General features: G+C 33.1%; 1 protein-coding gene across 2 annotated transcripts; it reads left to right on the plus strand.

Annotated features, from left to right (window-relative positions):
• Positions 1 to 5,929: 5,929 nt before the first annotated feature.
• On the plus strand, positions 5,930 to 12,005 carry LOC120178602 (probable protein arginine N-methyltransferase 6). 2 transcript variants are annotated; one of them, XM_039184418.1, is made up of 13 exons: positions 5,930 to 6,315; positions 6,739 to 6,804; positions 7,086 to 7,154; positions 7,595 to 7,630; positions 7,911 to 7,976; positions 9,073 to 9,141; positions 9,327 to 9,404; positions 9,579 to 9,657; positions 9,819 to 9,913; positions 10,875 to 10,959; positions 11,260 to 11,465; positions 11,587 to 11,709; positions 11,795 to 12,005. In XM_039184418.1, exons 1-12 carry the CDS (start codon positions 6,046 to 6,048, stop codon positions 11,707 to 11,709), a joined length of 1,242 nt encoding a protein of 413 aa, XP_039040349.1. In that variant the 5' UTR covers positions 5,930 to 6,045; the 3' UTR covers positions 11,795 to 12,005. The 2 variants fall into 2 exon arrangements, with proteins under 2 accessions (XP_039040349.1, XP_039040347.1); XM_039184416.1 differs by having other exon boundaries at positions 11,587 to 11,705.
• Positions 12,006 to 13,378: the final 1,373 nt, after the last annotated feature.

Genomic DNA, 13,378 nt, shown 5'->3' on the forward strand with positions numbered 1-13,378 from the left:
AAGAACCTAGGTAAACTGTCCATATGTTCCTTAGAACATAGGTATATTGTCCATATATCTCGAAAGACATAGGTAATTCTGTCCATATGTTCCGTAGAACATAGGTAAACCCTCGACTCTTGGTATGCCAACTATACCCCTAGCTCTCATATCACCTAACATGGGCATTATACTCATATCACTTCTCTTATGATCACATGTTCATTTTCTTCTATCACATACCATATATAAGTGTAAAACTCTATATCATTTCTCATTTGTTCATGTACTTATGTCATATCAACACGTAATTCACTGTCACATATCACGTAGCTTATGTCGCATAACTTGTATCACATATACACATTCATATCACATGTTCATATAAGCTCCTAACTTCTTTCACATTTACATATAATCATGTAGCTTCTTTTCACTTAGTTCATGTCACTTTTCATATCATTCATTTATCACATATAACATGGCTTAATATATGTTTGTATTATTTTCACCTAATCACATCTACCTCTTCTCATATATCTCATACATAATCTCTATCATATATATATATACATTCATTCACTTATCTTATAGTTATGTATCATATTGTATAATTTAACTTATATCGTATTATCATGTATACATATATCATGAACACTTAACATGTATCATATAAACATGTATTCACACCTATCATTAACACATACAACAATCAATAACACACATGTAACATATCAACCATATGCTCATATTAATGAATTTATGTATTTTACTAGAGGAAAAAGACTTGTCACAAGTCTTATTTCCATTAAATATAATACACTATCTAATATGCACTCACCTTGGCCTTACTAAGTTCCAATTCATTTTTATAATTTCCTATCTTGCGATCGAATCATAACTTGATAATCATTCCGGGACTTGTTCGTGCTCGATATCTATATAATCATACATTGATACATATTAGTATCCACTTGATATACACTAATCTATCAATTCTTAGACCAAAAGAAAGGTATAATTCTATTTTCCTTTGAAGTGCGTCGATGCACTACCCCTGCATCGATACACAAATCACCTTCGATGTTTTCATTTTAGGGGGGTGCATCGATGCACTCCTTATGCATCGATGCACTAATTGCATTCGATGTTTTATTTTTTAATGGGTGCATCGATACACACTGAACAATTTCTGGAAATTTACCCTTGATGCATCGGTACACATTGAATGTGCATCGATGCATATAGCCCATAATTCATTTTTAAGCCCGAAAATCACTCCAATTCTACTTAAACACTTCATATTGCATCCTCTACCATATTCTTAACTCTCATATACATAATTAAACTCATTTCTACCCCTTTATCACCCTTTAAATCTCAAAATTCCTTTCTCCATATGGAAATCAATAATCATACCAATTTTTCAATATGTTCTTAATTCAATTCTATCACTTCATATCTCTTAATTAAGTTGACGACAAGTCAAATTTATCTTCCCATTTGAGTAATGAACTCTATTCCAAGATTTCATTTGAAAACTTTTAATCTTTAATCTCTCCTAACTCCACCATCATTTGCTTTTTAGATGATTTAAGCTTTATTTAAGCTTAATTATCATCTAATGATCATAAACAAACCTTGAATTCAACAAGAAATTATCTAACAAGTGGACTTACCTTTGCAACCTTGGTTCAAGATGGAGAGAAATAAGAAAGATGAAGAGAACTCTGGAACTTCCTTTTCCCTCTTCCCACGTGGGTTCCTTATCTTATAAGGGAAAAATAAAAATCTTACTTGTCAATTGACTATTTTACCCTTTAATTCATTCCATAATTACCAAATAACCTTCATCATATATTTCCAATAAATCATTGAACTATTCAATTATCCTACTTTAATCTCCAATTTATGAAATTTTTCAATCTAGTCACTAACCCGATATTGAGGATGTTACAAGAACATCAGAAGTATTTCAAGGCATGTTTTTTCAAGAACAGATAAGCATATGCCACTACATAAGATCAAACCTGCAATACTTACCAATTCTCTTTATTTCCAAAGCTATCATTCAACTTCCTTACAGGTTCGATTAATCGGTCCTTGAGGTTTGTATTTCCTAAAGTTTGTCTTGAATAAGTTTAGTGTACCAAACGGAAAGGCCAAACTACTACTTCTAACAAGGACATGTAATTCTAGTGAGTTATTACTCAATAAAAGAAAACTGATTAAATCAAAACGATCAGCTTCAACACACATAGATGATAATTGACATGCCAACACAAACCCTTTTTTCTTTTCAACTAAACAAAATCCAAACTACCGTGTCGACAAATAACAAATTCTTAACAACTCCAGCAGACAAAAATGTCCCAACAAAACAGTTAAGAATTATAAATCTAACAGTTAGATCATAAATCTCTGAAACTTGAAATATACCACATATCCTACAAGAAACTCCAGAAAAAGTTCAAGCAAATGCAAAGACAAACTGCCTCTAGATTCCAATTCACATCAGACACAGAATTGCAGACGACTAATCACTTCTAATGATAAAAAGAAAATTTATCCCCTAAATTCACCCAAATCAAATACTTTACCCATAACCCAAAATAGAAATTTGCTCAATGATGTCCATGAATTTAAAAAAAAAATAATAAGAGCTTTCCAAATCATTAGAGAAAAGTTAAAAACAAAAACAAAGAAGAAGAAATAGTAGATCTTTACCCTAGAAATGGTAGGTGTTGATTCAATCTGGCCTTCTCTGCTCAAAACGACGATGAGAACCAAAACCGAAATCCCGCACACCGTAAACGAAGGAGGGCATTGGATCACAAGATATTTTGTTGTGGAGCAAGGGACGGGAAAACGAAGGAAAATGACTTACCATTCTCCAAACGGTAAGTCATTTTACCGTGTTTTGCTTTGAGTTTTTCATTGATCGTAAAACAAATTCATTGACTTTTATGTTTTACGGGAACCAAATACACCGTAAAATATTTTCCCCCAACCAAACAGACCCTAAATGTGAATGTTAAGACAAGTGTATGAAAGAAAATAATATGAAAATGAAATGAAAGTTCTGAAATGTGTACGAGTGAAACGAACATGAAGTAATTGTTATATTTGATGTTAATTTATATGATTTTTTATAAAATCATGAGATGATTATTTTTTAGATTTTCAAAGAGGAAAATGGCTTGAACAACTTGATTTGAAAGTTTTCAATGTTTTTATTTAAATTATAGATTTATCTTTTATAATACTTTATGATAGTTACGTTTTATCTCATCTCAACTATATTACTGTCTCACTAAATTTTACTTGGCGTGTGATGATTTTCATACGTAGGTTTAGATAAAGAAATGGAAGTGAAGTAAGGAGTGTTGAAAGCATCTCTTCTTGGAAAATCAAGCCAACTTATAGTATCAGTAAGACATTTTTTACTCGTTAGTGGCATGTATGTTATAAATGTTTTGAACGACTGTAATTGAATAACTTAAAATAATTGATAATGAAATAAAATTTTAAGTATTTATGTTCAACGAACGTTTGTAATTTAGATGTAATATCTTTAACTCATATTTCGAGATATATACGGATTATGGGTGTTACAAAATCATAATATTTTTCATTTTATTCAACGAATACTCTTTTTTTTTTTTGAAGCAACAAACTTCGATTAATTTATAAGATATTCTTCCATTTTCTATTTTGATATTTCAGAAACACCAATTTAAACGCAACTATTGTGTCTACCATAGCTAAACTAATACATTTTCTTTTATTATTGCTAGAAAACGAGACAGTGAGTAATTTATGTAAAATTTTCTCTCTTTAATTTAATCTTTTTTGAATTAAAAAAATATTGGGTTGGATCAGGTCGACCGGGTTGGGTCAAGTTTCATCTATATAAATCGGGTCGGATGAAATCTCTTTGAATGCGGGTCGAGTCGGGTTTCGAGTGTAGGAATTATTTTCTCATGTCGGGTCATCGAAAATCCGACCCATCCCGACCCATGCCCATCCCTACTCATAAAAGATAAAATAATCCCTAAACCTACTAATTTTATGTAATCTTAAACCCTGATTCTAAAATATTTTTTTAACGTGTCCTAATTAAAAAAGGACTTAAAGGTACTAAAACCCTTAAACTTTTGAAAAAAATTGAAAACTCAATTTGATCCTTTGAACAACAAAACATAACATTAACCGTTATGATATTGATATAATAATTTATAGTGTTGATATAGTAGTCCAATGATGCTATCGTGGCATAGTAACAATCTAATTCATCATAAAGCCATACGCATACCATTTAAATAATAAGACAAGACAAACATGTTCAATAATTTTGTAACCAAATCAATTTAAAGTTTTTTTCTTCTTCATATCTATGATTTAATATTTTCTCATTCAACATGTACATATAATCTATTTAGTATATAATTAATATTTTAGTCATATTATATAGACACACAAACATGCTTTTCAGGTCAAGAGTGATTGAAACATATTTAGTTTAAGGGTAAATTGTATATTTAGTCACTCACCTGTTACCACAGTTCTGTTTTGGTCACTCACCTATTTATTTTTAAATCAAACCCAATGTTACGTTTTTGTTATGTATTAATCACCCACCTTTAAAAAAATAAATAGAATTGCTAACGTGATAATTTTTCTTTTTTCGATGATGATATTGCATTACCTTATGGTGACATGTTAGCATTATGATTATTTTTTTAACGTTAAGTATGATTTTTAAAAAGAAAAGTTAGGTGACCAAAATAGACCATGAGAATAGGTGGATGACTAAATACGTAGTTAACCTTTAATGTATACATAATATATCAAAAAAATTATTAAAAATTAAATTATTTCATATTATTTATTTATGTCATTTCAAGCTTGATTTATTTATTTTATTAAGTGAAAGTGATTCAAGGTAGTACATGTTCTAAAGATTATGAATCGTTTGACAATGAATGTTCAAACACCTCTACAGACGTTGATGCTTGAATTCAGAACCTCTAGAGACAACATTCATACCTTTAACCGCTAAGATAACTTGGTTCGTGTCAAATTTAATTTATTTTTGAGTTTAAATTAGTTATTAACTTTTTAACCAAATGAGATTAATTTGAATTTACATTTAATTTAAGCTAACGCATTGTGCGGCTCTCTAACTTATGTTTTTTCTCAATAGTATTATGTTGCCTTCCCTTTTTTTCCTTTGATTTTTGTTTAACCGAAAACGACATGAATCTTAATGTTAAATACCGACCACAAGTGATTATTAATTTTCTTGTTTTTTTTTCATATTATGTCATTTGTTTTATTTTCTTTGAATTTTTTTCCTAATTTTGAATAAGAAGCTTGTCCTCCTTATAATTTTTTTTTCTACTCGTGTGACACATTTTATTTGCTATCGTGGCATGTTTCTTATGGCTTTTAGTCGTTTTGGTGCTTGTACAAAGGTCCTCACAATATTTATTTTATGATTAGTTTATCGGTGATCACGTATAGTCAGATCCATTATTTGATAAAATGTTATTTGCTAATATAATAAGAATTGTGTTGCAAGACAACATGCCAAATAATTTGCATCACTCCTTTATCATTTTGTAAAATATTTCATTCGATAAAAGATAATTTTTATGAAGGTTGCCGAATTTTTAAGATATAAGATGTTAGTCACGGACATATTTTATTTGTATCGTTCAATTTAATATTTTTATTTTTATATTTTTTTTAAGAATATCGTCTCCGTATTTTTCTATTTGAGTTCGTTTAAAAAAAAGTTAACATACGATTCGTTTTGGGTTTGGGTCAAAATGGTTTAGTTTAGTTTGCCCAAATCATTTCATTACCAGCTGTTCCAAACGCACAGCGAAAGCCCGTAACCCTTTTCTTGATTTGGTAGTCAACAAATACTAATGAAAACCAGCTTCCTTGCCCTGGGTTTTTGACAAAAATCCCAACGAGAACTTTGCAGTTGGCTGGCTCCCTTCTCACAACGTGCCCCCTGAATAGCTGCTCTCCGACGATCCATCAAGATAAGGAAACATGTACGGAAGCTCGGGATTCAATAATGCTTACCACCAAAACAACCAGCAGCCGCCGGGCGAAGGAGAGAAGCGAGGTGGAGGTCGTGGGAGGAGGGGAGGTCGTAGGTCACGTAACCCCCATGGGCTTAGGGTTTCTGAATTCCAGAATCCCCAAAACACCAACAACGACGATCAGAAAGAGCAGAAACCCCCTCCCCCTTGTACGGACTTCGACAAGGCCTACTTTCACTCTTATGCCCACATTGGCATCCACGAAGAAATGATCAAGGTCTTTTATTTTTTTGTTATTTCTTTTTCTTCATATTCGTCCTTAACTGAGTTCATTTTTGTTTTGTTGTTACTTCTTGCTGGACTGTGTGAACTTCTTTTACTTTTTGTTTTTTTTAAATGTCCTCACGCTTTTTGTTGAAAGTAATGCTGCCTACTGCCTACTACTTATTATTTATCTTTGCTTCTTTTCTGACTTCGTTTAAGCAAGGTTGTATCTTGCATTTGTAGCCAAAAGTATTGCATTATTCTTTTTGCGGTTGAACATTTTATCCAGGTTTGGGTAAATTGTATATAATTTTGACAAAGTTGCTAGCCGGTATCTTTTGCAAGATTGGATAACCTTTTGCCTTTAAAATAATAATAATAGAAATGCATGACAAACCACTGAATACTGATCATAGTTTATCTCTGAAGCATACAGGATCGTGTTCGAACTGAAACTTACAGGGCAGCAATCATGCAACACCAGAGATTTATTGAGGGGAAGGTGGTATCATCATTGTAGTCCTAGTTATAAAACTATATTTGATCTCTTTCTTTGTAATACCAGGTTTTATCATAGTTCCATTTTGTGTAAGACTCATATTTCACCAGTCACAACACAATGTTATACTGTACAGTCTATAATCTCATGCCTAGGTGAAATGCATTTGTGTTTACTTGAGACATATTATATATAAAGCAGCTGGCTTGCAAACAACCTAGTTGTTTTAAGAACTGTTTCAAATTCTATTTATTCCTCATTATTGCTTTTGGCCATGCTTATAGGTTGTAATGGATGTTGGATGTGGCACAGGCATTCTTTCAATATTTTGTGCTCAAGCTGGTGCAAAACGGGTATATGTTCTGACCTTCTTATTGCATGATTGGCATATTTATAACAGTGTTATATGGCCAAATATATTTGAGGATTAAATAAATCTCAGTTTTTTTTGCAAATAATGTGATACTGGTTTCAACTGGTTTCTGAAGACTGCATCATTTAATAAGTGCAGGTAATTGCTAGAAGTTAAATTGTGTAAAACTTTATTTTTCCCCTTTACTTTCCTCTAGGTTTTCTCTAACTAGCTTTCTTTGTTAATTTTATAATTTTATCATAAAGAAGATTGTAGTCTTATATTGATCTATTGACCAAGAGAAACTGTAGATAGAACTTCAATTTTGTTCATTAGTATTTTTTTAGAATTCTCTTGCTGCCTCAAATTTATATTCTTGTGATGCTTATGGATTCATTTAAATACAACTTTCTAATATCTGAAGTGATTATGTATTTTCAGGTTTATGCAGTGGATGCCAGTGATATTGCAGTGCAGGTATTTTGTAGCATTAGTACTTAAATGCTTATATGAGGCATTTTTACCTCCACTTTGGAGAATCCTAAAGTTTAGCTTATTTTCCTTCTCTCATTGTCATTTTCACAATGAGATTATGAGATCTGGTTAGCACAGCTATTAGAGCATGCATTCTAATTTTCAATCAATATTGTGGAATTGTATATGTTCTTTACTTCTCAGGACCTTTCTTTGGTTGTGTTCTTGTTTAGAAATGAAAATGGCTATTTGGTTTATATTAATATTTGCTGTTTGATTGCAGGCCAATGAAGTGGTGAAAGCAAATAACTTAGCTGAAAGGGTCATTGTATTGCATGGGCGAGTTGAGGTAGGCTTTTCTTCTCAAACTTGTAGATGTCTATAGTCCTTAAATGGTTGCAAGAACAAGAGCCTATATGTATTCTTCCCAGGCTTATTGAATTCTATGACCATAAATGGTTTGGGCCGGGGAGTTGAATTATTGAACTTGAATTTTCATTGGAGGGATAACTAGCGACCTGTAGGGCCAACTTAGGGTTAGATTTTCTTTCTTTAACTTGTGAAAGTCAGTGAGAATCTATGTTGCATGGATATGGATATAGATACAGGGACAGGAAATGACAGTTTTCAAAATTTTAGGGTACAAATCTATGACAAATATAAAATAAATTTTAAAATTATAAAAAAATGTTGAAAAAATCAGCATGCATTTTCATTTTATAATTTATTTTATATTTTCCGTACCCATACCCTGTAATTTTGGAAATTTCCATTTCATGTCCCCGTATCCGAGCAACATAGCTTGGATACTGGTATTTTGTTTAAATCTCATTATAAAATGAGGAAAATTTTCTGTAAATGTGAATCTTGGAAGAAGTGATTGCCATAGCAGCTTCGGGATGCTCACATTGGTAGATGACTACAACCAATACCTACAATTGTAGTACCCCTTGTAGAGATATATTTGGTTAAACAGTCACATCTTTTTCATACTTGATATACACACCACTCGTTGTTATGGTGATCATAAGATCATAATTGGTGAAAGCTTGCACCTATTGGTCACTGACCCACATATTGTTTTGTGGGTTGCCCGCTTTCATATTGGCTTGGTTTCAACACCCAGGTTTATAAATTCATGGATTAGTTCTCGAAAAATGACACTATGACAGCATATTTCTGCTATTGGCATCTTTGTTTGGATGAGACAGTAAATCAGTGGTTATTGTAAAGCATATAAGTGTAGAAGTACAAGGTAGGTAATTTAAGACGAAGAATCAAAGGGCTTTTGTGCATTAATGTTTAGGGGCTAGATCTGCAATAAACTTATACTTGATGGTGGATTGGAGGAAACCATGTGCTTCACACTGTTCTGATAAATGTGTTTACTTTCCTTGGACTGATTTGTCTCCTTTTGAATGTCTTATTAGTTATTGTTTCTACAGGATGTTGAAATTGATGAAGAGGTTGATGTAATAGTTTCAGAGTGGATGGGTTACATGCTGCTTTATGAGGTGATTGTTGAAATCTCTCATCATATCTAAATTATTTTGAAGAGATATTCGGGAAATCTTTTAGTTTTTGAGATGAGAACTATTTTATTCATGCAATTGACTGTTATGTCTTATTCTTTGTACTTTTGTTTTTCTTGCATTTCAAATATATATATATTGTGATCTTCCACATTACATTTTTCCAGAGCATGCTGGGAAGTGTTATTACTGCTCGAGATCGATGGCTAAAACGTGGAGGCCTTATTCTTCCTTGCAATGCTACGGTTTGTGCCATTTTAATGGTAGTCTAGTGTAATTTTACTTTGCTACAAGCTGAACCTGATAGTTTATTCAGTGCTGTCTTGAATCTCAAGTCCTATGAACTTTTATTGCGTTGCTGAATCTGTTTCTCATGATGAAAATTTATTTGTGTTTATTTCACTCTTTACTGCTTGCAGTTGTACATGGCACCCATCACACATCCTGTCAGATACCAAGACAGCATTGAGTTTTGGCGCAATGTCTATGGAATTGATAGTGAGTATGATGCTAAATTAAATCTGTATTTTTTATGCATATATGTGAGATTAAATTCTACTGATCTGCTTATAACTTGCAGCTCTCACGCCTTCTGCTTGTAGCTTATTTCTGTGTTGATTGTGTGGAACAGTGAATTATGACTTCATTTTGTTTCACAGTGTCTGCAATGTTGCAATTAGCAAAACAGTGTGCATTTGAAGAGCCATGTGTGGAGACAATAACAGGGGAGAATGTTATGACATGGCCACATGTGGTGAGTCTTCTAGTTCTCTTGCTATATTGCCCTCTAGCTTTCCCAATCTATTTGTGAAATCGGAAAGACCAAATTTTAGTTTTTGTAAATAGAAATATATGATTTTTTTTTTTGGAAATTTCTCGGTTGTAGCTTATTACATTTGGTTCCGGCCTATGGTTTTTTTTATAGGCTTAAGGGGTCTTTTTGCCCCTAAAGTAAACCTAAATCAACAAGGTTGTCCCTACTTTTTAATTGAATCAATTTTGCCCTCGATATTATATAGTTACATCAATTTTGTCCTTTGTTTGAGTTGATCGTTATGATGATGTGGCAATTAACTGTTGACATGGTAATCCACGATGCTGACGTGGCAGAGATGCTGTCATATCAGCACCATGAATCATGACAATGTTGATTTGAGTTTACTTCAGAGTAAAATGACCCCTTAAGCTTTCAATTATCCTTTGAATTCTGTTATAAGAATCAATTCAGTCTCTTGCTTATGTCAGCATCATGGTCAGCACAATAGACCGTCACGTCAACATCCTTAACTTCCAATCCAGCATCGTAACGGTGAACGTCAGTCGCATGTTAAAATTGTTGCAATAAAATGAGTTCGAGGGAAAAATTGATATTATAAAAAAAGTTGATATAAAATTGCTGATTTAGGTTTACTACAGGGACAAAATGACCCTCGCCAAAACTTCTGCAATAATCATCCTGACCAAGTGTTAGGTGTATCATGGCAGTTATGCCTCTTTACCTAACACCAAGGCATTAGTCGCAAGTGCACCAATGGTTTTTATGTGGCGGCCTAATGGCTTCATTATATTGACATTCTGTTGCTTGGGACATTCTTTTTACCAGCAGCATTTGTCCGGCTTATATGACCAAATTATGAGCTCTAATACATTGTTTGTTACTATATACTTCTAAAGATTGTTCATCAAGTGGTATTAAAATTTATTATGCTTAACAGGTTAAGCATTTAGACTGTTATACAGTCCAACTCCACGAGTTAGAATCTGTATCAACAACATATAAGTTCCAGTCAATGATGCGAGGTAAACCCTCCCATTGATATCTGTCTTTTTATATATGCCATATGTTATCTTCTTTCTGTTTCTGTGCACACTGTTGGTTCAAGGATTTCCATCGTGTGCGCTTTGTGAACTATACAATTGAGATGCCATGCTATAATTTAATCAAATTTATCTTCTCTTGTCAAGATCTTTGGGTTTATAGTTGTTACACACCATTTATCATTTTAAGTAGGCTTTTGTTTCATGCTGTTTACACGGTCCTTGCAGTTTTTATGTGTCTATTCATTTTAAGGGTAGTATTCATACTTTCTTGATTCCCAGCTCCTCTGCATGGATTTGGATTTTGGTTTGATGTTGAATTCAGTGGGCCAGAAAATTCTCCTGCAAATAATCCTACCCAATTCCCAATTATCGGCATATCAAGTAATAATCCTGTTGATGGTATCCCAAGGAAGAAACGTTCCAATCCCAATGAAGCACTTGTACTTTCAACAGCACCAGAGGATCCTCCAACGCATTGGCAACAGGTACCATACTAATTTTAGTTTGCTTATTCTGAGTTTGCAGACATTTACACAACTGCATATAAGTGTGGTTTAATTCTGCTAGGAAGTACGCTATTTAATGTTTAGCATGTAAATTTTGCAGACAATGATATACTTTTTTGACCCAATAGAGGTGGAACAAGATCAAATCATTGAAGGCTCCCTAACACTATCTCAAAGCAAAGAAAACCGTCGATTTATGAATATTCATCTCAAGTACACGTGAGTAACAGTATTGTACTATTTCTAAGCTAAAGGTTTAATCTTTCTTCTGTCGTGGCTCATCAACTTTTTGATTTTGACTCTTGCAGTTCAGGTGGCAGATCCTATGTAAAAGAGTCCGTATTGAACTGATGACAGGTTTCGAGGTACCACTACTTTCTACTGAAGCTTTGCAAACTGATCATATAGCTCAACTTCTGTGTCTGTAGTTACCAACGAGCTCTGCATTTTCGGTGTGATCCCTCTCTCGACTTGGCGGACAAAAGTGATTTGACTAACTTGTTACCATTCAAAGCTGCACAAAGATGAAGCATTTTTTTGAAACTTGGTACAAATCTAGTGTGTGTGAAATTTTGACGTTACCTGTGCTGGTGGGTGTAATTCAAACGTGATTGAGGTAGTTTTTGTTTTCCATTCATTGGGTGGGGATTAGTGTAGCTATGTTGTGGACTAGTTGAAGCCTTATGGGACTGGCATTTGGTACCCCTAGTAAATTTAGCATTTTCCCTCAACGTTTGATTTTGTTGTTCAGTTCGTACATATCGTCTTTAAAAGTGTTGGAATCTTAACGTAGCAAACCGTACGCCTTTAGTCACTGAAAAAGGCAACAAAAATAAAGAGGTCTAGAGAGTTTTGAGGGAATAAGTTGTATTCCTCAGTGAAGGAATTGATTACAATCGAGGCCTCACATCTTTCGCTTAGGATTAGATTTCTGTCCGCAAGAGAACACGAACATTATCTTTATCTTTAGATTGCTTTGGTCTCTATTTACTTCTTGTAGGTGGACCGGACCTTTCTTAAAATTCGAGTTACCTTCGACCATTCAAACCTTGTTCCAGTCATATATCTAATAAGGCCAAACATTGTGTTATCTTAATAAGAACAAATGATATGAAACGAATTCCATTTATATTTTTATACGAGAACAAAAGGGTTCCTCCCAATTGCTCCATGATTTTTTTTTCATAAAGCAAAAACAACCTTTAAGGATGATCGAATGTACATGCATATATCCTACACAGCTACTTCCGTTATATTGGTCTTCTAGAAACCTTACCATTTGATGAGTATGGCATATCAGTAACCTTTCCATGCATTGTGTTGTTCGATTCTCAATCGATAAACTATCATAAAGATAGACGAAGAGATACACCAAAGATGTACAAAAAGTATTGGATATTAACTCAAATTCTAATTATAAAGTTAACTTAGAATTGATCAAATATTCGATTCTATAAATAGAGGATATATTATAGCCTTAAAATTATGAGAGAAATATTCTGGAGAGATGTAATATTATTGTAGTCTCTGTAACTTTTGAGATTTATATTGTAGAGATAAGTTTTATAGCTATATTGAGAAAGCGCATTGGGATACACCAGGTTCATACACGTATTTGTGTTGTTTGTGATCTTATTTAAAAATAAAACTTAAGAAACAAAAAGGGGAGAAAGAAAATTCAGTGGACGGTTGTTGGAAAAAAACTTTTTAGCATTTCATTTTTAAACCATGCATGGGCATGAATTACAGCGACATGTAGGAATAGGAATATTATTTTAAAAACCCCACAAATTTAAAATATAGTTGGGCATTAGGCAACTTTTAGGTGGTAATAATGGGTCAATTATTGGGAAACTTGGTGCATATCTTATGTATTTCCATCTTCACCATCT

The sequence above is a fragment of the Hibiscus syriacus genome, unplaced genomic scaffold, assembly GCF_006381635.1.
Source record: "Hibiscus syriacus cultivar Baekdansim isolate YM2019G1 unplaced genomic scaffold, ASM638163v2 tig00003507_pilon, whole genome shotgun sequence".
NCBI classification, from domain to species: Eukaryota; Viridiplantae; Streptophyta; class Magnoliopsida; order Malvales; family Malvaceae; genus Hibiscus; species Hibiscus syriacus.